Source organism: Plectropomus leopardus, chromosome 9 (genome assembly GCF_026936395.1).
Source record: "Plectropomus leopardus strain MGB_pleo_1.0 chromosome 9, ASM2693639v1, whole genome shotgun sequence".
NCBI lineage: Eukaryota > Metazoa > Chordata > Actinopteri > Perciformes > Serranidae > Plectropomus > Plectropomus leopardus.
The window spans coordinates 7,092,093-7,117,113 of NC_142184.1; the positions used below are offsets into that span (position 1 = coordinate 7,092,093).

Consider the following 25,021-nt stretch of genomic DNA (forward strand, 5'->3'; position numbering starts at 1 on the left):
TTAACATCATGTAAACAAACCATGTAGCTATCAGCTGTGCCCTCAAGATCAGACTGTAACCACTTAAAAGCTGGGTGTACTTTTTAAGAAAAAACACACTTTAAATTTTGAAATTTACTGGAAATGATGACAGTATAGCCATCAGCAACTAGGGTGTTCTTATTGTTGGTCATTTAGTTGAAACCTTTAGGTCCCTGCTACAGCATTTAGGTTTTTGTACTGATATAAGACGGTATCGTATTGATAATCCCTCATGTCAACTTGATGAATCAGCTGTCCATTGCGACCTTTCAAAGCAAGTGACAGGAATAAATAGAAATAGGGCGTTCAACAAAAATAACAGCATGAGTCATTCGTGGCCAATTAGGACACCTTTTCCATCAGCTTCAAATTCCACAATATTACGTTAATCACGCTGTCATATGGCTTAATCTAATGTATACTAGTTGGATTTAGTGCCATGATGCTGACAGCACAGGTGGCTGTTGTAGGCTTCTTTTTTACTTTGTCAGAATGTGTCATAATGGCAAATGCCTGTCCAACTGGTTTGCATTTAATCAAACCAGTTTGATTTCATACACCAGACCAAACTGAATCAGCTCTAGATTAGACTGCAAGTCAATATTTGTATTATTGATTAAACCATTTTACTACATTAATGATTTATGTGAGTCTACTTTTTGTTAATCAATTAGATTAATCAATAAACTGTTTCAGCATTAGATGAGACATGACCCCTTGCGTATACGGTGCAATAAAAGTTCCAATCATAAACAGTATCCTGAGGGCAATAATGTGGTATACATAGCACACAATATATATATTACAATTTCCAACTTCTTGGGCTGTAAAATCGTGTGGCCAAGGAAATAAAATACAGTCAACTTCGCCACTTTTTACTCCTCCAGCGACACCAGGACACACTGCTCGGGTCTCTGAACGTGAGAACTATTTTTGTTTCTGAACAGATGGGTGACAAAAGTTGACTTTTCCGCCGTGCCCATGCCCCGGGTGTTTTCAAACAAAACACTTGATAGTTTTGGGGGGAAAAAAACTGAAAAGGAATTAACAACAGGTTTGAAATGTTATCTGTGCACATCCTCGGACAGGATGCGGCTGTCACAGCATACGGCACGCAGTGACCTCTCTGAACTGCAGAGGCGAACACGCCGGGGGTCACAGATAACACTGGAATACAGACAAATACTCCCGGAGTGCGATTTCATACTAACTGTCATCATGGTGGGAAAACACAGGCAGTGTCCTCTGTTATATTGGCTTGATGTAATAATTTACTAAAAACACCACTTTAACTTAAAGTCGACTCAAAAATGTGTTTTGTGTCCATTTATGTCCTCTAAAATGTCTGACCTTGACCATACCGACTTATATCTGTCACTAGAGAGGTGTCTATATAGTCCTCTTTTGAAGGGGGCGATGTCTCTACACCGGGCAAGCTAGATTACATACTTTATTAATACGAAAGACAGGGGAGCAGACTCTGACACAACAGTGGCAATGAAACCTGGAACCTCCAGCGCAGAGCGGACTGTCAGTACAAAGAGCAGAGTTAGCTTCAGCATGATTAAAGTTTTTACAGTAAACATGGTAGAGTGCATAGTTTTTGGATATAAAATGGACCCTGAAACTTCCTTCCAATATACCAAAAATCCCACTGTTGCAGATATTAATGTATGTTTCACAACCACTCATGCTGAGTCAGTCACTGTCAGTTATCCTACACGCTACCAAACATCAACAAAAGATGATAACTGCGCTACACATTGTGATACATCTGCTAGTTGCCTATTTGTGTGTTATAACCATGACTGAAACTCTCAAACCAATATTAAAAAAAAGGAGAAAAGTTCTGCTTAAATGCGCCACAAAGACAACAGCAACTGACCGCCAACTACCATTATGTGCCTGCGTTAGAGGAAATATCTCTCCGTACCAGCAGGTGACGGCAGTTGTATGTATTCATCATTAAAAAGGGAACTGGAAGAATGAGCAAATTAAAACACACACAACCCAATAATGAAAAAACAAAGGATATTTACCATGAGCTAGTGAACAATAACACAAACAATCACAAACAATTTCTGCTAAAGAGCTCAATGGCTAAAAAATTAATCTTACCTAATAAAAAAGTTTGTTTCAATCTCACGCCCTATTGACTTTAGTTGTTAGTTTGCTCTCCTCACTTCTCTTTCTCTTCTCCTTCACAGTGTTGAACTGCAAATCAAACTGATTTCACTAAATGACAGGCTCCGCAGACTCTGATGCTAAATCGCCCGAAAAACAGCCGACAAAGGCAGACTACTGAAAACGGTGCAGGACATACCCCAAAACTTGGGCAACAGATACTCAACGACGTCCTAATGTTGATCATCTGTTCGGTGTGTCACTGACATAAGGCTAACATAAGGCGAGTCATCTTGATTCATGCAAGCAGAGGAGGTGGGCGGGGCCTGAGGCTGGATCCTGAATTTCTCAATGAAGAAGAAAGAGTTTTTTCCTTTTCTATGTCATAAAACCATGCTTAACAAAATATTTAGCATTGCAGAGTATCTTTACATACTTTAAAAACATGTCTGGTGGAGAACTTTAAACATTTCTTCTTCCCTCATGTACTAATTCAGGGTTGGTAAAACCAAAGGCTGAGAAAACCCTTGAGAAAGACAAAAAACAAAGAATGAAGAGGTAAAATGATTGATAGCCGCTACAAACCATTGTTTTTACTCAACCCTAAATTTACTCATTAAAATAGTTTCAGCAGTGCAGTGAAACTTAAAACCTGTTTCCAAAACAGTCCATCCATTTTGTTAGTGGATTAAAAAACTAGAAACACCAGCTGCTCCCTACTCTGTGTCAGAACCAGCACTGGGCTGCAGCAGCAGATGTCCATGGACCCATTCCAGCTGCTGTTTTTACATGAGACTGTGTGGGGAGAGGTTGTAAAAAGATATCCAAACCTATAGCCTTAAACAATCTGGCTCAGATACAATCGAGGCTGAGGAGCCAAAGTGGGAGAGGAAGATTGAGAAATAATAGCTATAATCTGATACAGCTAAATCCTGCAGTTTTGCCTTCAGAAAGACGAAAGCTGCACCGAAACATGCTGTTTACACACATACAGTACAAATGATCCAAACTCAGGACCTTCAGCTAAAGGGCACAGCCTTGTGTTTTCAATTAGGAAATATAAAGCATGGCTTCAACGACATGGCTTTTACCGAGCATTAATTACCGGGAGCAATTACTCTGGCAGTCAAAAGGCCTCAGCCAAGGCTCATTAAGTGCTTTTACTCCCCAGGGTAAACAGTATAGCATTGATACTCAACTTTTGACCAGCGGGCCAAATCTGGCCCCTGATATGGTGCTGGAGGCCCCCAAAGCATTTTTTAAAAAAAGATTCACAATGAAAATACAGTAATTCACACAGGGAATTGTTTTTGTGTTTTTAGCATACATAGGGTGCTAGAGTGCACACGACAGCATCAAAATATAACTTATCTATTAAAAGAAGTGTCAGTGGAGGATCCCCCACACCCCCAACAGAGGTCCTAGCTAAGCCCCTAATATCCTAAAATCCTAGAAACATCCTAATATCCTAATACATGTTCTCAAATCCTAGATATGTTCTAAAATCCTAGAAACATCCTACAATCCTAGAAATGTTGTGAAATCCTAAAAACATCCAAAGATCCTAGAAATGTTCTGAAATCCTAGAAAGGTCCTAAAATCTGAGAAACATCCAAAGACCTTGACATGACCTAAAATCCTTGATGCATGTATGGGGCTTCTGCAACTGGCCCCTCCTGTCATTTTGCATAAAGGGCCCCTGAGCAAAGCAGTGAGCATGCCTGCAGTACACCCCTCCATAAAGACAGCCTTGACTGGTTATCCAACAGACACTTTGTGCCATACGTGCTTTCCACTGGCATGACATCACCATAACCTTGGATCAATCAGCGCGAGGGGGATCTCTGTTTTTTGCTTTGAGTCGGTGTGACAAGGCAGGGATGACACAAGAGGCAGGGAAGTGCGTCCAAGTTCTTGTTTTGGAATTCACACTGTAATCTCGAGGCAGCTCATTAGCCGCACATACAGGCGAGTTTGATCCGAGCACTGATATCTGGAGTTTCTCGGCCTTGTCCCGCCAAATTTTCTGGGCTGAAAATGAAGGAGGATGGGGCTTTCTTACCCCCCTCCTTTCCTTTATGCTGGTAAAAACCAACAGCTGTAAAATTGCAGCAGGGTGCCAGGGGAACAAGGAACAATAAGCTCGGCAGAACAGCAGTAATTGGAAAAGGAAGATTTGAATGCTAACACAGCGTCTGCTTTTCATTAAGATTGTTTCACTAGGTAAATATTGTTGCTAGATGATCTACTCCTCCAACTCCTTTTCCTGGATGATCATTTAGTTGGTGGCGACAGTGGTTCTGTTTTCTTATCATTAATATGTTTTCTTTGGAAGAGGGATAATTCAGAGAGATAAATTTTAAAATGTTCTCCCCTTATTATGGCAAATGTCTGACAAGAGCTAGCGGATGAGGTAACGGAGCGGACACTGGTGACAGGCGGCGTTTGTTGGAATATTTTAATGGTTTCAGCTGTAGCCTGACCTGGCTCTTTCAAATGTAGAAATCACTGAAGCAAACCGGAGGTCTGACAGAAAGCAGGCTCCAGGTTTAATTACTCTGCGAGCTCACGTGGCTCCTCAGCCATAACTTTGGGCCCGAGTGGACACACACCCTAGCCTGACATAAGACCACTATCTGCCAAGGCTTATATAAAAAAACAGACCCACACCCTCCTGCAGATGACGTGAATCAAACTTCATCATCACAACCGGGAACTGAAAGAATGCTGGTCAATAGCCGAGGGCCATGAGAAAGAGAGTGGCAATATTCGGCCCGTGTTTATGTTGGCAGGGCGAAGCTGCTGTCTGAGATACAAAGTTGTGCACTTTTGGGTGCAGAAAGATATAGATGCTGATTTTTTACTCAGTGTAAAGCATGTGCTGCTCTTCTCAAGGTTTAAGTCTGCAGATTGTTTCTTACTTTTTCTGCATTCAGGAGTCTGTGTGCTTTGCATTAAATTAAAGATCCAGTGTGTAGGATTTGGGGGGATATTTTAGCAAAAATGGAATCTAATGGGTTTTTTTTAGTTTGTAATCACCTGAAAATGAGAATCACTGTGTTATCGTTAACTTATAATAAGTCACTTGAATCACCATTCACATTTTTGTGTAAGCCAACATAGTTTTGGAGCATCAGAAAAACAAAGATTTTTTTAAAATCATAAAAATGTTTTATTCAGTGTTTTCTACCTGTTTTAATCACCTGGTCTGTTTGTTTTGGAGAAAAAGAGATCCCTGAGGACAGTTGGGCTTATGACAAACATCTCCTGACCGTCTGAAGCAGAAATAAGGCGAGCATGCATCAGCAGGTGTTGGGCTAACAGCCAGTCTGTTACATGCCAAACAGTGTTGAAGAAACATTGATTTGTAGCGTAAAGCTGTTTTATTTATTGTTTTTACCAGTTTATATCACCAGGTTCGTTTGTTTTGAAGAAGAAGAGACCGCTGTGGATAATTTGGCTCTCAGTTAAAACCTCCTGAATGTCTGGATCTTAACTTTTCAGAGAAAAAAGGTGAGCACAAACTTGCAGTTGCTGGGCTTGTGGCCCCTTTCCAACGAGTCAAACAGCACTGGAAAAAATGCTGATTTGTGACGTTTTATTCAGTGTTCGGGTCTGTGTGTTTTGGAGAGGAAGTACCTCTGCAGATAATTTGTGCACTGGTGAAAACTTCCTGAACAATGAAAACTGAAGGAATTACTATCGAGAGTTTGGAGTTTTCAGCTGGTTGCAATATGCAACCCTTATTTCTAGATGCCACTAAATCCCCAAACTCTTGAATTTTACACACTGTTCCTTTAAACACGTGTCATACAAGGATATCTACGGAGCAGTGACGGCTCTGCACAAACACATGCACGCTAAAATTGGAATCTCCCAACCACGAGTGAATATCTCTGTTTAATGTGGTATCTCTTAACAGCAATTGTCACAGCTCATTCAGCTCCGCCTGAGGCCCAAACTTAGCAACAGAAAGACTCATTGTGGATGACAACCTGAAATGAGCAAGACAAGATGTTTTTCCCCCTTTGCTTTGGAGTGGATTTAAAGCTTGGGTTTTCCCCCAAAATCTTGAGAAAGCGACAGCTTATAACATACTCCAAGAGGCGTTGAATGACATCATCCAACATCGTAGTCCATGCCCATTTCAGCGCTACATATTTGCACGCCTGCATAACTACTGAATGACAGCCATGGGAAGTGGGAGAATAAACTAAATCTGTTTGCCGGAGAGTCGAGGTGATTGGCCTGCTCATACATAACAGGGATGTTTGCTCTGATTGAAAGTTAAACATGTGCTTATCAAGAGCATCAAATGCTCTCATCCTGTCTCTCCTGCATCCACTCATCCTTGCACTTTTGTTTGTCTGAATCACTGTTTCTGGCCTACGACTCTAAACTAAGATGTTTGCCAGCTGCAAATGTTATTAAAGAGATGGTTTGGATGTTTTGTAGTGGGGTTGTATGAGGTACTTATCCTTTGTCTGTGTATCGCGGACAACAGATGTTAATTGGCATGCCTCCAGTGTGAAGAAGCAGCAGGAGCATCGACACGGGAGCTAAGCAACGTACTGCTGTGGATGTGGGCCGCAGCAAACACCAAATCAATAACAGTTTAAATGCACACTATATTTTGAATATTTTCACTGCTTTACCTTAATGTTATATAGTGATGCTGCAGCTGTAAACCAGAAGCTGGTGTGATCTGACTTCTAAATTGCTGTATTTCTCAGTGGAGTCTGGCTTTATAGAGAGTGATAAAATAACTCCAGTTCTGTGGCAGAAATTGCTATCTGATGGACTGAAAATATTCCAAATAAAGTGTACACATAAACTGCCATACATTTTTTTTCAAGTGGGGCTCTTTTTAGGTTGCTATATTACATTTTTACTGTGGCCACCATCCACAGCAGTACATTGCTTAGCTTTTGTGCTACTGCTCCAAACTAGTGGTGTGCCGACTCACATCTGCTGTATGTAATAAACTGACTTTGGATAAATATATCATACAACCCCACTAAAAAAAATCCTAACTATCCCTTTAACTGAGTTTTAGATAAGCAAAATTGGAACAATATCGCCTTTTTGCTGCAGTATGTCAATCCAACATACGTTCTGCCAAGCTAATTCTGTGATGCTACATTGTCTTTGACTCAGTCTAATGCCCCAAAATGTACTTTCTTTTTCTCCATAAGCAACACTGCGTATTATCCAGCCCCATCAACACGCTGCCAGATCAACTGTAATATGAAAGGAGTTTGGTGGTTTCTATTGTTTCCAACTACAACACAGAGAAGAAAAGTTAATGACCGGACTTTGTTTTAGTAGAAATACTGCAAAGCACGTTTTGAAAACTTGGCTAAGATTTACAGCCACACCCATTTGCTTCACTGAATCTAATGACATCACTGCAACCAAATCTGCTGTGGCACTGATTAAACCTCTCCATACACAATGATTCCACACTGAGAACGAGACACAACAAGGCAGGAGCTGTGCAGTGGAGCTCCTCTGCATAAAGCAGGATAGAGTGACTTGACAAAGGCTCTTTTTTATGTCGATTAATATGGCCAAAAATCGAGCATGATACATCGACTTTGCGTGCGTCTTTGAACGAATAATGACGTACTCGGGGGCCAGACCTCTGACTCATGCACCACTGCAGCCACATACTTCTATATTGTGAAAAGAGTCACTGAGGACTCATCGTCTCTCGTGACTTGGCTGGTGATGCCTAATGTATCAAAACAAAAACAGAAGATGCCAAAAGTACACAGACAAGCAGTTAAAGTGGCGGCTGTAGATCATAGTAATTGCAATAAATCACTGCATACGCGTAAATGTGACGTTTTCCATTTTTGTTTTATGGAGTCATGTGTGACCATGCCTCTGAAAAATTCACACCACAGTGCCAGTTGGACACAAGTGTCAACAATGTGGCAGGTCTGTGTGATTGGAGAACGACTGTTGGATGTGGTGAAGGATTGAGGATGAGTCAGCGGACCTGGGACGACACCCTTGTGATATTCTTAACTCTTTAACACCTGGATCAACATCAGTTTTCTTGTGCTACGTCCAGATGCCTTTCACAAGCACTGAAACATAGAAAATTGGTTTTATTTCATTTGAATGCATGGGGACATGAGCAACCTTTCAAGAAAAGTCCTGCACATTAAAGGACAAAAAAAAAAAAAAAAAAAAAACTAGGGTGACAAGAAAATGCCCTAAAAATGATCTGGGGGAATTATTAGAGATTTCAAACAAAGACAAAAAAAATAGAAAAAAATGTTTAGAAAACTTTATTTATTAAACTTATCTTTGTATATTTGAAATTATGTTACAGAAAGAAAAGGTCTTTTTTTAAATAATATTTTTAAAAACATCTTAAGGTCTTTTTCTTTTCTTTTCTTTTTTTTCTTCTCAGATTTTCAGGTCATTTTCTTGTAACTTTTTACTAATTTCTTGCAAATTCTTATGGCCAATTCTTTTCAGGCTGCTCATTGCCTTCTTCCATTACTTTTGAAAGAATTGAAGCCAATTTGCTGGGTTTCACAGAGTTAGAGTAAAAAGCAGAAGCTGCCTGCTAAAACTAAAAACAGAGGCAAGACCATTGCGCCGATGTTAGTTTAAAAAAATCAAGATCACTGAACCTGTTTTTATAGGCAATATGCAAATATGGCAAACTGCCAGATGGGCATGGCTATAATCATAATAAGGAATGTCCAAAAACAAAATCCTCATTATAGAGATAGTAAGATAGTAGAATATTTCAATCAACAACAATAACAAACCAAAAAATACAAGCTTGATTATCAGCTTTGTCCCTGTACCGAGGCTTTCATTTCTTGACGGGGTGTGCCCAGAGTAATTAGATTTCCATGTAAATCTAATTACCATCTGTTAAGCTGCTGATGCAGACGGTATGCGGTGTGCCTTTTTTATTGTGCTAACTATGAGCATGTTCCACCATCCTCATAATCTTTTCCCTTTTAAAGTTAGTTATTTTCATCAGTCTGGAGCACTCCTCCAAGTCTTCCCAAGGTCACTGCAAACATTTCCCGCCCCTGCGCCCGTAGATGGAGCCCTAATGGTTCTGCAGAAGTCGTTACACAGAGGGGCTGAACTACAACTACTCCTGCAGCAACACCATCCAAGCCATACATCACCCTGCAATTAGCAGCGGGGCCTCAGACTGATTTGGAGTGGACTGCCCAGCGAGTCCACACATGATCACATGTGTGCGCACAGACGCACACACCCATACTGTTTGGCTTTCATTTGAATCCAAGTCTTATGCTGTTACACACAGACACACACATCCTTGCTGCTTTGTTTTCATACCATGTTTTATGTGGTCACTTTGCAGCCACACACAAATTTAATATTTTTCTTACTAACTGGAGTCGCAGTGCCATGCAACAGATCGGACCAAAACTGATCCTACTATTAACCCTTTAACATTGGGGTCGACAACGGTTTTCCTGTCGGTCACACACTTTTCATGTGTATTTAAACCTCGGAAACCTGAGAAAAATTGGTTTGATTTCTTTTAAAAACATGGGAAAAGGCAATGAGTAATTTGGCAAGATATGTCCCAAAAAATTGCAAAACAAAGCCCTAAAAATAAGTCTTAAAACAAGGAGAGGATTATTAGAAAATGATCCAAAAATTGTGAGAAATGTCCAAAGAACTATATTTATAATTATGAGAATTTTATATTTAAAACAATGTTACAGAAAAATATAAATTTATCAAAGAAACAAACCAATTTGCTCAGGTTTCAAAGTGTAAATAATAATTATATTTCTTCTGAGGTTGTGTTGTTTGTGTGTGGTTTTAATCCTTTTAGATGCACACAAACACATATTAGTTCCACCCAGATGCGCTGCAGGATGTAAAGCATAATTATTCTCAACTGCAACTTTCCACTCCTGTGCAGACTCTTTGTGTCTGCAGCCACCCCACCGCTAACCATGCCTCTTTGCATCTGTGTGCAACCTCATGGTGGAGCACATCAAAGCAAACCCCCCCAAACTAGTGTGTGAAAAGACACTGTTGATGTGCACATACTGTGTGCTTAAAATGGAATTAGTGGAGACCAAAACAAAGAAACAGCAAAAAGTTAAACTCCAAATTTTACATGAGACTCTGTGTGGATAGATAACTTTCTAATGGGAAGAAAAGAAGAAAATATAAACAATACTCACTGCTGAGCAATAGAGCGCAGAGCACCAGAACTCCAGCCATCCCATTCATTCTCCACATGGACACAGCCATCCTCTCTGGTCAGCTTCAGCGCAGCCGGTGGGACTGTGTGAGAGTAAAAAGTGATAATGAGTGAGCGTGTGAGGGCCGGGGGAAGTTAGGAGTTTCCTGTGAGGTCTAAGTGAGCGGGACAGTCGAGCAGGATAAAGCCTGGTTTGTGTTCGGTTGCTCTTTATACTGCCCCACTCCTTTGGCCTCTCTCTCTCTCCTCTTTCCACACCCCTTTTCTAACTGCCTGCTGTTAACCCGTTTCCCCTAACGCAACCGTCCCAATCTCCTCCCTTGTCCCTGCATGTGTGTGTTTGTGCACATGTACACCAAGCACTAGAAGGAGATGTTGGTGGGTGACATCCTGTTGAGCTTTATCTTTATTGCAGCTTTGTTTCCTGGTGAAAATGTTGGGAACTCTCTCATAGAGGTTTGCACAGTTTGTAGGCTTGTGGTGTAACTGATTCTGCTATGTGGGGGATGTGGTTACACCTCAGGAAAGTTTGAGGTGATGCTCCAGCAAAGAAAGTACAAATAAAAGCTTTTTCTAATGGTCTGTCAGTGAAAAGAACTAAAGCACTCATGTGGACGCCTTGATCAATTAGTTTGTGTTATTGTGACTTTGGCATTTTAAAGGGTTAGTTTGGATTCTGCAGGTCGCGCAATAACACAAACTGACTGACTGAGGCAGTTGTAGAGCAGCAGCTCCTATGCTTAGTTTGGTAAAATTACTGTTTTTGTCAATGGAGTCTAGCTTTGAAGAGAGCAAAGATAAGTTTCACTCTTAGTTCAGTTCACTGTTGCAAAGGTCTGTCTGTCTGGGAACATTTACATGACACTGCACAGGTTGTGTGAAAGTCTGTAAATTGATGTTTTGATATGTTTTGCTGCTGTTACACATGGACCCTTTTTACGTCAATTCGTCAAGAAATCTGTGTTTTTTTTAATTCACTGTGGAGGCAAGAGGGTGAAGTATTCCTTCAAATAAGTAAAACACATGAGGCTTCGGGCATTTTAAAGGAATGCTGAACCCCAAAATGATCATTTGTATTACCGTGTAATACAAATGATTGTGTTACCTTAAATTCAGGAAGAAAATGTATTTCTCGCACATATCTCAACAGTAAATGAGGAAAACGGAATAAAGTCTTGATGTATTGAAGTCGTCAGGGATCATATTTTAGCAGCAAACTCTCACACCACTCACACAGTATAAACCAAATCTCAAATATTCTCAAATCTGCTGTTTTTAAATGCCATTTTCTCTGTTTTGGGGTTCTTCATTCACCGCAGAGGTACGAGGGTGAAGTATTCCTTTAAATAAGAAAAACACAAGAGGCTTCAGCCTCTATAGTCTCTATAAAGAGGCGTAAAAAGAATACTTTACCTCCCATTTACATATGAACACTGTTTCAAGTTAAATTTGGGATGAAAACTTTTCTCACATGCCTCCAACAAACACAGAATCCACAAACTAAGAACATTTTTGATGAACTTAAGTCACAGGGGTCCATATAACAACAGCAAAACTATATCAAAATATCTGCTCACAACTCGTGCAGTAAATACGTTGCTAAACGCCGCCAATTCATCAAGAATTTTCTCAGTTTCTGGATTCTTTGTTTACGAGTTTTCCTCACAAATTCAGTCTGAAAAAGGGGTGATTAGATGTTGCACGAATGATGATTTATGGGGGGAAGTATTCCTTTAAAAAAGGTGAGTTTGTCCTTATTCTCTTTTTGCAGGAGAACCTGGTAAACAGGAAGCACTCCTCCTGCCTCCTGCATGCTGTGTACATAGTTAAGAGGCCTGTAAAAGCACATGGCGTCGCATACGCCTGGCTCGGGTTTTTGTGTGTCCCTGGACAGATGAGTAACAGCCTACAGTGAGTCATCCATTGAACCACACAACTACACATGTACGCTTACATGTACTGTACACAGGTTGTTTTTTTATTTTTTAGAAATGCTGTAATCCACATGTGCTGACATCATAGACAAAAAAACATATGCTATTTCGCATTACACAACATCAGCAAAAAAATGACGAACGGCTGTATGGATGTGTGTTGTGAGTGTGATATTGGGTGTTCACCGTTGCTCATGTTCACACAGAGATGGGCTGTTCCAGAGAATCCAGCCGGCCAGGCCACATCTGGAAGCACTGTAATCCCACCGCTGGGTTTCTGAGGACTGCCTGGAGACTCGCTTGTCAAACAATGCAACCATATGGGGCGGAATCGAGCCAGGATCAGGCTAGTGTCTGGAAACTACTCCTGCTGGTCAACCTGTGCGTTTTAAATCAGATACTTTTGTTTAGGGGGCCTTGAAATCCCATTCACATTTAATAAAACTGGAGCTATGAGTCAAAATATTTAAAGGTCATTAAAAAAGTGACATTTATATCCAAAATTGGAATTCCTGTAATAACCCCTTGGTACATATGTTTGCACTTATATTTGCAACATTAAAAAACTTTTGAGAGTTTTTTAACGTGACTGGCTGGGAATGGGTTTATTTCTGTCAGTGATTTAAATGTGCTTTTTCAAATTTATATGACGGGATTAGTACCACTATTTCAAAAGGAGAAACATCCAAAACTCTGGAAAAATAAAGCAGCTCAAAAAACAACTCCAACCACTGTGGGCAGGAACTAATTATGAGTAAAACAAATGCATTATGTGGCAGACATCGCAAAGTATATCATTAAAACACAATTTCATAAACAGCCGTGTGTAAAAATGGTGTCACACATTTATTTAGAAATATCCTTATCCAAATCTCAAGATCTCAAAATAGCATGAAACAAACATAATTAATATTTATTTTATTTTTTAATTTATTAATTTTAATTTATATATTAAAACAAAATCATTATGAAGGTACGTAACACAGATGAAAATGTTGGCATTATACGTTTCTGCAAACCCCAAATCATTTACATTTGTACATTTCATACATATCATATCAAGGTTTCTACAGTGACGTATTTCTGATGACATATTTTACATGAGCTGACTTTGCCGAGGGAGGTGATGCGAATGGTGGGTGGTGTGGCACCTATCTGAGACGGACGCCAAGCTGCAGACCAATGTTCAAGCACATGTTTCAGGAAGACATCGGCAGCATCTCCAGCCTTGATTGTGACTCTAAAAGCGGGTGTTTCTTAGCAAGACATCAGCGACATTTCCAGGGGTGATTGTGCCGCCAAAAAAGCAGGTGTCTTAAGCAAAAACGCAATCTTTTTCTTATCATAACTGTCTTTTGTGCTGAAACATAACCACTCATTAACCAGTGTTGCTGAAATGTAAATAAATTTTTATCATATCTGCTACATAATTACATTTAATGTAACATATCCGTAGTTTGCTGAAATGTAGAATGCCAACATTTATCCTGACGACTGGGCTGAACATGGTGGATTAACTTCCCAAATAGAAATAAACAAACAGGATGCAACATTATTGATTGCAAACCTCAATATGCCAATCGACTGGACAAAGTGATATAAATATGAGGATATATTCAACATGTTTTCACATCCATCTTCTAACTTCTCCTCTGGCATATTTGTTTGTGGAACATTATCTTTGCACAGTGCGGTTAACATTATTTGAATGTGCAGCATGCGTCTGTTCACAGCTGAAGAATCCTGATTAGCTAAGCCTGGCAGGGGAGTATTTCTGCTGGATTTAACTTATATCTCTTTCTCCCTTCTCTCCCTCCCTTTAGTCACCCTGCCTATCTTAACATTTGACTTATTTTGGCTTAAATGCACAAAGAATCTCTGTGCACTGAGGGGGGCACTGCCAGGACATCACGAGGATCGGCGCATGGTAGCAAAGAATCTGACCCTCAGGGACCTGTTTGGGTCCATTTTTGTGTTTTTCATGTGTTTTGTGAAACTTAAAGCCAGCTGGATGGAACCATCATAAGAGCATGACTGACATGTGACTGTGCAGACCGACGGGCAAAAAAAACCGGGGGTACTGATTTCATTAAAAGCTTACATTTTGCAAAAATGCATGAGGGCACTGCAAAAGATCTAGTGGCTAAGATGCTGTTCCCATTAATAGTCCTGGTGGCGGCCTTCTTTGTTCAGTATGCTTCTTCTGTACTGCGTCACAATATCACACTGAATACTGAGAGATTGTTTTTTCCTGTAGGCAGCAGTAAAACTGGGAAATTGTTTTTGTTAACTCACCTTCTATTAATTTTATTGTCATTCTGCTTTTGACTTAACACCTGTTTGCAATTCTGTTGTTGTTTTTGTTAATTTTCAGTTGTTTTTCATTGGTAATCATGAAGAAGCTGATGAGAACATTATGATAATAAAGATCTACTTAACCCCCCCATCACAATTTACATATCTATACTTCACCCCCATGTTACGCTGAATTTGTGAGGAAAACTGTTTTTTTTTTTGCAAACCTCTGATTAATAAAGAATCCAAAAATTTGTGAAAATTAAATTAAATTAAATTGATGCAAAACAGGTCTGCGTTTAACAACAGCAACACTATATCAAAGCATCTTTTTACAAAATATCACATAACTCGTGCAGTATAATCCAAATCTTATTTATCTAATCATATGCTCAATGCTTCCCATACAGACAGTCCTCTTTCTTTTGAAAAGACTCCATTGACAAAAACAGTCACTCTAACCTTGCTGAACTCGGAAGCTGCTGGTCTACTATTGCCTCGATTTGTTGTTTGTTAGTGTTATTGTGTGACTTCGCAGAGTCCGAACTGGAGATTGGACCCTTGATAAAACTGAGCAAGTAGTGAGTTTGGAAAGAGATTTTGATTTACTGTAGCTTGCTGTTGCTAAATGCGGCCCTCCTTTACTGTCATTCATAAAAACATATTAACAGTTTTTGGATTCTTCTTTTAACGTTGAGGCAGGCAAGAAAAGCAAAGTTTTCTTCACAAATTCAGCTTAACACAGGGTGAGTGATAGATATACATATGGTCATTTGAGAGGGGGAAATATTCCTTTAAAAGAGGTCAAATTTAAGTCATCTGTTCCCGATAATATTTATTTCAACTTGTTGAAAAACAAGCCTGGAAGTTGCAAGGCTTTCCTGCTTTAATTTTCATCGGTTGTGTTGACGTGTGGATCAGGAAGCTGAACGCAGAGTGACTTTCAGGCACGGATATCAGTAATGATTTGACCAATGGAGTGAAGGAAACAATGACAAATCCTCCCTCTCTGTAATGACTCTGCCGGTGCTTCTCCATTCAGCCTGATGGGCTCCTCTCCTCGCTCATCATCCTGCTGACCTACCCATCTATCGCCACTCCCGCATCTAAATTCCTCCTCTGTTTCCTGCTATTCTCCTTGTGCGTGATGTTTCCAAACAGCCGGGAATCCGCCCGGCCCTGCGAGGCCAGAAGTGTGCGGACAGACGCGCCGCTGACCCCAGACCAGCCAAAGACAAACATGGAAATGTATCTGTATTCACCCTTAACCCCGCGGCTTGTGTTATCTCGATGCCCCGTCTTCCATGTCTGTTACATAAGACCGTGTGAAACGGGGCAGACCTGGATGTGCTTCCGCACCATGATGCTGAGCAGCACCAGAGTCCAGTTTCTCACTGAGGGAGCGGGATGGAAAGAGCAACATAGGACGTCAAAATGGAGGTAACAACATACACAACAGCCAGGGCTCTGCAGATCACTGCGGAGAGCTGATGAATGTAGAGCGTACCCCTCACTGTCAGGGCCGAGGCAGCTCAGATGAGTCAGCAATCCAGATTTACTTTGTTAAGGGGTTAATTTAATGGTGCTGGGATCAGTTCGAGCATTTCAGGCCATAAAGAGACAAAGTCCCTCACTTTTTGATGTCCCGGAGTAAACGACATTAGGTGAATACATTTTTTATCCTGTTTGAAGTTTGCCACAAATTACACATAATGATGTTTGTCAATTTCAAAGATAATTTTTCAAGTAATCAAAGTCTCAGTTTGTCGTAGGTCTGTCATTGTACCATTTATGCTGCAATCAACTATTTTCCTGACATGGGAAGTCTTTCATCCAAATTTGGTGTGTTCAAGAGCTTAAAGCTGAAATGTGGAAACAACATGGATGCTATGAAGAAGGTGTGTTTTTTTTCTTACCAGAGCATTTATACACAATAAGGTAACATAGCAAAACATAAAATAACAGAACATATTTTGATTTTGTATTTTTGTTCCATGCCGTCTGTCTGTGACTTTTGCTGCTGTCTGTCTTGGCCGGGACACTTTTGAAGAAGAGATTTTTAATCTTAAGAGATTTTTCAGGTTAAATAAAGGTTTAATAAATTTTTTAAAAATTGAAGCTTTACATTACAAAGTAATGTTGTCCCAGACTACTAAAATACTGCTTTACATGAGCCTCTAAGCTGACAGCAACTAATGGTCACAGCCTATAACCATATTTGAGATCACAACTGAGCAAAAAAGATGACATGCAAAATGTGATTTAATGTTTATTACCATAAATCAAATATTAACTTCAATCTGCCATGTTTCTGCAACAACTACTACCAAAATTTCACTGATTACATATTCAGTCTTATACTTCAACAGTTTTACAACAAACTGCATCTTTGCTGACTTGCAAAATCATCTTTTAAATGAATAAACAATATATCTGTAAATGCGGCCCAAGAAGCATTTTCCCAAAAGTCTACTATTGTAAAAGAGACATCTGTAATAGTGTTGATGGGACATCTTGAACTGCAAACAAGATCACATGACTCTTTCCATGTTTATTTTTGATTCATGGTGGTTTAATATTTATAAAACTTAAATGTAAATGTAACAATATGAAGTCTATAAGACGAGCAGGCACTCGGGGACGGGACCAGTGGGAGAGACACTACGGCGCATATTTAGTGGGCCACTTATCGCAAAAGTAAAACAAGAAGCTAGGAACTTTTTTTGGTGCATAAGCCAGGAGGACAACTCCATTGAACTGAATGGACACCATCGTGGCATTGGGTATCACGTTGTTATTATTATACATCAATTATTTTCGACAGTTTTATGACAAACTTCCACTTTCTTAACTAGCAAAATTATCTGTTAAATTGACAAACATCATATTTGTCATTCACGGCATAATTTAAATGGAATAAAATTATCTGCCTCATACCAATAACTACCGTGCATATTTTTTCCGAAACAACGTCCCATGGTGGAAGAAAAGGAGCTTCGCCTCTCAAGAAAACTGATCCTTCTTCAACAAACAAACAAAAAACAAGCAAAGAAGAAGAAGGACTGAAACCTGAAGCCACAAAAACAGCTTCCAGTACATTATGTCACCACAACATTATCTTGACACCACTGACAGGTCCTTCAGAGGAAAGCAGACTGCCAGAGGAGACAGAAGCAAACAGTTAATAAAACAGAGGCCTCAGCCTCTTTTGTTATTACATCATGTTCTGGCAAACCCAAAGAATGTTTCTGTGTAAACACAATTTACACACACACACAATACTGCTGAATTTGTCCTGCAGGAACCATAATATTTGATACATGGTCTCGATAATCTTATGTAGAGCTGCAGAAACGTTCCCCCTCTTATTCGTTTAGCTGCGATATATGCATGACCCTGATTGTTTTATTGATTGAGACGCCTGCGTTATACTTTCCAAAACAGAGTCCAACGCCAAAAATCCTCCCTTTTCCTTCTCCTCCCACCTTTAACTCTCCGTCTTTCCCTCCATTGCCTTGATCCCATACAGATGTTCTTCTTTAGCACTCCCCTCTGGAGGGAGCCTACTCCTATTGTTCAAAAAATCAATCCCATGGTCCCGGCCGACCCAGCCCAACGCACCAAGCTCGCACGTACGGATTCATGAGCGCACAATCATACACACTCTGTGTTGGACACGTATGATCGGACGCAGCATGGAAAGTTAGTCAACATAGCAACAATTGCAACACTTTTTGGAAAATCCCAGCTGGGAGGAGAGCATGCTAATAAGAAAAACACAATATCCTCACACACACTCACCCCCCCTTCCTGTCTAACTTTCTGTCCCTCCACAAACTCCCTTTTAAGTCTCCTCTTCGTCCCCAGCTTCCCCATGTCCTCTCCCTTGCTTTTTTGAAAGGGGCAAACTCTACAGGCCTGTAACTGGCCCTAATTGGCTGTGATTGGGTAGACATCTTGAAGTGATTTATGCTCAAGGTTGAGAGGGGTTGTGAAGGTTGAGAGCGTTTTGGGTCTCCAAGATTCTCAATCATATCCCCAGGAGTTTTAAATCCCAGATCCAGATTTTTTTTTCTTTGGGGTGTATCTATTATGACTGTATGCATATTGATGCAGAAGAAAGCACTTGCAGAGACAGACACCAAAGCCTCAAGTACTTCAAACGGCATTTTACGACTCGTATTTCACAGCCTCATACTTTTGATTTGTAATTCCAGCAATTGTATTGAGCAATCGTTTACTAGACCCTAATGTCAAAGTTATAGAACTATTCAGACTTTTATTTGCCACAAAAGGCGAAGACAAAGAGGAACAAGGACAAGAGACAAAAGAATTTTACCGTGTAATTTTCATAAGCTCCATGAATGGATTACTGAAGGGGCCGACGGGGCACAAATATCCGAAACCTTGGATAGCAAAGGGGTGTCCCGCCCTGCTCTCCCTATGATTGGCTATTGCTTGTTGGCTTTGTTGGTTTTTTTGGTTAAGTTTAGGCAAGAGGCGGAGGTAAGCAGAGGAAAGCCGCTCACTCTTTCATTAGAGACAGAGAGCGTTTATTCCCACCGGGGAGAACAATCCATTGCTCTGCACTGACTTTGCATTTGATCCTTGTCATTTATGTCTATAGCTATAGCCCAAAACAAAATTTTTAAAAAATGTGGTTCACAGATATTGTTTTTTCAGGTCCAATACCAATACTGATTATTAGTTGTTAATGAGACAGATAACCGATATTTGGAACTGATATGCATTTACAATAAAAATGAAAACCTTTCTGTCAGTATTTAGACTTTGGAATATAACAAACTTCAACACAAAACTTTATTTAAATGCATTTAGCAAAGGTTTAAGCAGAACGGAAACTTTCATATCATAAACAGCAAGTTCCCAGCAACTTTTTTTCATCAAGTCAAGTGAAAAATTAGATAAATAATGAATAAATAGAAATAGCTCCCTGCAGTTTTACAAAGTAAAAGTTCCTCCCATGCTGACACTTTATTGGCACTTTTTAACTTACTCATTTTATCAGCAATCATTAAAATGAAATGCTGATACAGATAATCAGCAAAACGCCAAATACTCGCTACAATTATCAGCCAGGCCAATAATCTGTCGACCCCTGGATAAAATGGTTATAAAGTGAAACTCTTCTAGTGTCTAGACTTTATTAGCATCATATCCTGAGAGTGAAATAAGTCATTTTGCAGGGGTTATGACGCTGCTTATAAGATTATCCACTGTTTTACAGATGTCTCTTTTGCCATGTATGTCAAGGGTAAAAAGTGTTTTTGGGCAGCAGGTCATCATGTTTAGCCACTTCAAAAATCGTTCATCCTGAGGGACTGTTATTGACCAGGATGAGACTCAAAATGATGACACAGAGACAGAAAAATACAAAACTACCTCAAAGACGCACAATACAACCACAAGGACTCTAATTTACAAAGAGATACAAACACACAAAACGATGCTTTACGACTGCAAAGAAATGCAGAACAGCAACAAAGTTTGTGCGTCTTGCCCCTGTGTAGGAGAGGTGGAAGGGTTTTTTGCATATCTGGGTCCAGGGGTCATTGTCTCGTAACCCGACCATGCCCAGCACAATTACTGATTCGAAAACAATCCGTGTTTTGATGTCAAAACACAACCTTAACCTTAGTTAACTTTCCAGACCCCCCACAACTACGAAGCACCACAGAAAGCGAAACGCTGCTCCGTTTGCACCAGACGAGAGCACCCCACCGTAGTATTGGCATCCTGTAAGTACATAATAAACTGTGTGTGTTCTGGCAGCACACGGCCAGATAAGGTCTGCAGGATTAATTCATTAGAGCGCCGGCTGCCCAGATGGCTCTCATTACATGTATCTGTTCGATTCATCTCTGGAGTACTTTCACATAAGTCAAACTGTCGGCAGTTAACAGTGGTCTTTCGGTATAAAACACAGTAATTCCAGCAAGTTGTATTGACTGATATTATGGTCTCTGGGGGCCCCATTAAAATCTACATAAAGTTCAAATACAGCTTGGCTGAAACAGATGTTTAACATTTTTATTATGAATTTGTTTTACCACAATATGAAGCATTATACTTGTTTTTTAAAAGACTCTTACTGAGCTATTGAATGCAGGAGTTTATATAAAATCTACAGAGGCATGGTGTCCTAATTTAACCCCTTGAGACCTGTACTGACATCAGTTTTCTTGTGCTGCTTTGGACGCCTTTCATGAGAAAACCCTTAAACCCTTAAAATGTAGGCAAAGTGGTTTGATTTCTTTCAAAAATGTTGGGAAAAAAGGCAATCAGCAACCAGACATGAAATGTCTGGCAAATTGCAAAAAGATAGTAAAAGTTGACTATTTGAAAGTTGAAAAGAGAATGATCTGAAATCTAATTAGAAAATGATCAATGAATTAGGAATAAATACAATTTTTTATATATATATCCTTTTTCTTTTTTGCTAATTTCTGGTAAATTTCTTATTTTTTTCTCATTTTTTCTCTGCAAATTTCTTCTGCAAATTTTGGGTCATATCTAGTTTGTCACCCTCTTTCCATATTTTTTGAAAAAAAAAAAAAAAATCAAGCCAATTTAGTTTGAAAGGGTTAATTGTTTGAGTGGTGTGCTTCCTTTCACAAGAAAATATGACCACAAAGTTATTTCACACAGACAGCCATGAGATGGCACTACAGGACCAGGCTTTAAATGCACTTCATGCCCCTCACAAAGGGAAAGGAGACCTCTGAATGACTCAACTCTGCACTCTTGTGGCGTTAGGAAAAACTAAACATATCCTTCTAGTGTTACATCTTTGCTATTTGTTGCCATAGAAAACATATGGAGTTGACTAAAGCCATGCCATGAACCTGTCAGCGTGTCATAAATTGAGGTAAGGATGAGAACCAGAGGAAAATATGAGAACAATGCACGCCAAATAGAAAAGAAATACCACCAACATTATAGTGAGGGACCTTGAAGAAAGCTAAACTAAGCCAGAGGAAGATGGCAAATTAAAGAACGCTCCTCCAGGATCAGATCAGATCGCCTCCAGACTTTACGGTGCAGACCTTTTCATTCAATAACCCTCCATAAAAGGTCTGGAGTGTTTTTTTGGATGTGGTGATGAATGGATGAGGTGGTGTGTGTGTGTGTGTGTATGTTTTGAGCTATACACCTCACCCCAGTCGTTCTCTGAAGTGTTGCTCTGGGCTCGTCGGGAGACGCACAGGTCCTCCACATCAAATATTCATTTCACAGAAACTCCTAAGCCTTAAATAATTCTCAAAGAAGTGTGCCGAAAGCGAGCCCTTGCAATCCCAGGCACGTTTCTATCTGGACAATGGATTCGGGCGAGCAAAAGGAGGGAAAGAGAAAGAAGGGGGGTGGCAGAGAGAGACAGGGAGTGGGAATTGGATCTATTGTGTGGACCCATAACAGATGGGCTGCTTTAAGAGGCATCAACTGGATATACAGTGTGCAACATGTTAAATGAGACAGATTATGTTAGAGGAGGTGTAAAAATGTAAACATGCTGCTTTGTGATGACAAATAAAGATCATGGAAGTACTTTTTAAATCTATTGATTAACCAACTTTTGGAGGTTTTAAGTACTACAAAATGCTTAGATAATGATGTGAGTTTTGGTAAAAATTTGCTTTTGATAGCCACATGCTAACTGGTTAATTTAGGGGAAAAAAACACGATGAGGCACTTTATTGACTCAGTGAGTTTTTGTGCTGTATTTCGAAGCGCTATCCATTTAGAGGAGGTGAAATTTTAATATTGCCTGATGGAGACGTGTTGTACATTTCTTTATGGTTTTGCTGGAAGACATCTAGCATGTAAACATGCAGACACATAATGTCCACTGTCCACTCTCCAGTCTCCACTGATCAGCTAACAAAAGCGTTGGATGCTCTGCATTGCATATATTGCAATATTTTTAGGCTATATCTTGATATACAATATATCTTGATATTTTTAAATCTCCTCAAAAGCACTTTATTAATGCTAAAACTGACAGACAGACAATTTCATTTTTTATTAATAATCATAAGTAATGTAGATATAATGACAAAGTGGGTTCAGGCAAGTATTAAAACACGTAGAACTGTCTAATACGTTGAGAAAAGTACATCACTTTACTGTTATGCAACCTTTAAAATCAGGAAGAAAAAAAACATTTGCAGCTAAAAACTGAGTCGCTGAGCCGATTAAAAAAAAGTCTATTGTTCATATTACACTACATCATTTATTTTGTTTACTTCATCTGATGTCCACGTGGCCGAGGGGGCGACTACACGATGCACGGCACTAAAACAAAAAAACAAACATGAAGGAGCTGGAAAGCGATACTGAACGTGGGGATTCAGCACAAGACCCTGACACAGACCGGCCTACTCAGAACGAGGACGGGCTTGTACCCAAAATGGGAAACGGTTGTTTGGACGTGTTTTAGGATAAACAGTCACACAGCACCACTACGACAAATACTATTTATATATGGAGAGCTGTTAGCTTGTTTCCAGCTTACAGAGCATAAATCACCACGTTTAACGCGCTGCGATAACAGTCTAACTTAATACGTGGTAGTGGCAGTACTGTATACAGTACTTGTTTACATAGGCATTATGGTGTGTATTGTGTGTATTGCACTGTTTTATGTATTGGTATGTTTTTCTATATTCAAAACCCCCAAAAAACATTTTATTACTTAACTATTCTAACAGTAGTATGTGTAACTTTATTTTATGGCAGTAGCTTGTTTGTAACTGTATTTCATTTAATAATTTTGTATTTTAGCAGTTTACAGTACTTTGGAGGAGATTTGAAAATATTGAGACATATATCGTGTAACGCAGTTAACAAATATTGTGATAATATTTTAAAGCCATATCGCCCACGATCAAAACTGCTGGAAACACTGGCTGATTCACTAGATAGTACCGAGAGTCCTTAATGGAAACAGATCAAGAACCGGAGCCATATTGCCAACAGACAAATATTCTCCGTGGTTAACCGATAAATGGTTAACCGTCGACATCCCAAGCTGAGAATAAACCAATCTGAAGGTATGTGATGGATGTTATCTATTGATTTCGTGGACTAAGTCTTGATTTCAAGGTTTTTGAAAACCTACTTTGATTCCAGCTGAACAGGCTGAACCCCATCAGTGTGTGTGATAACAACCATCACCTGATCTCATCTGATCTGACCCCGCTCTCATCCAGGACTTTATTCCAACCACAATTACACCATACCGGATGGATGATCTCGCACTCATTACCCCTCCATATCGGAGACCCTGACTGAACGAATCTGTCCCCTCTGGTGAGTGTGTGGCAGGTGGTGCGTCGACTTGGCCCCCCGCCCCAGTCCTTGGCCCTGGCGCGCTGATAAGAGCTCAGTGTGGAAAATCAGACAGCGGCGCTCTGGCCTTTCAGAAGCGCGCAGGAGAAAATGAGCCATGAAGGAAATCGGAGGTGATTATCTTTATTATCAGCCAGGGGAGTAACTGTGGAAACGGCGACCTGTGGGGGGAAGAGAGAGATGCACAAGCTGTTCCAGCAGCATGCTGATTGGCCCATACAAGCTCCAGTGGTAATTAACATCTGCATATGCAAACGAGTGCTCCAGCTAGGGAAATTTGGCAGGCGTTTCTCACCTGCACCCTGTGCCTGAAAGCAGCAGGATGGTTGAGTTTGTGTCACCGTGTGTGTGGGTACACAGGGCGCACCGACACACACACACACACACGCAAAATCTAATTATGTGTGTTCTGCGACTTCGTATTCATAACACAACTCTGTTCCAGGGTGCACTTGTGTATTTTAATGTCCCTGTGCATTTGCATAGCTGAAAAAATACTTACGCCTGCACTTTTTGGGGGGCGCATTTGGTATCGGTGGACCGGGGGCACTGGGTCGAATGGATGCCATCCTCCCACCTCTTTGTTTTTGCTGCGTGGTGCTAAAAGAGACGAGGCCGCACAACAGGAGGCTGTCAGAGTGCCCGCTGGGAGAGCCTCATTACCATCTCAGGGAGCAGGGACAAGTCGCGTTCAGATAAAGACACTGATCGTCAGCCTCGCCTGCTGATACGGACAGCCACAGTGCTCAGAAAAGTGGAAGGGCTCGTTGTCAGCAAATAGCAGAGGGAAACTTTCTAAACGCGCATGCATGAGCGAAGCAGTTAATTAATAGCTGTGCTGTTTCCCTTTTCATTCGTAGACGCATGTTTGCATGATTCCAGCATCTCATCCTGCTCATTACGCACCTGTTTGTTCATGTCTGTGCTGTTTTGAAACATCATATTTTTCGCCGTGTGTGTGACTTGTGTGTGTGTGAGGCAAGCACATGCTGCTGAATGAGTCTCTGACCTGTGAATTATGCAGCACGCCCACTGACGTGGCCGCCGTGTG

At 40.3% G+C, this 25,021-nt stretch overlaps 1 protein-coding gene across 3 annotated transcripts in view; it reads right to left on the minus strand.

Moving 5' to 3' along the window:
• Positions 1-25,021, minus strand: part of cd34 (CD34 molecule) — a 48,648-nt gene that overhangs the window by 17,880 nt on the left and 5,747 nt on the right. The window contains exons 1-2 of one of the 3 annotated variants that reach the window (XM_088081849.1): positions 12,493-12,657; positions 10,353-10,455 (exon numbers count right to left, since the gene is read on the minus strand). In XM_088081849.1, the coding sequence (XP_087937975.1) occupies positions 10,353-10,422 (70 nt within the window). In that variant the 5' untranslated portion in view covers positions 10,423-10,455; positions 12,493-12,657. Of the gene's footprint in view, positions 1-10,352; positions 10,564-12,492; positions 12,658-25,021 lie in introns of those variants that run through there. The other 2 variants (XM_088081850.1, XM_042492490.2) reach the window with 2 other exon arrangements.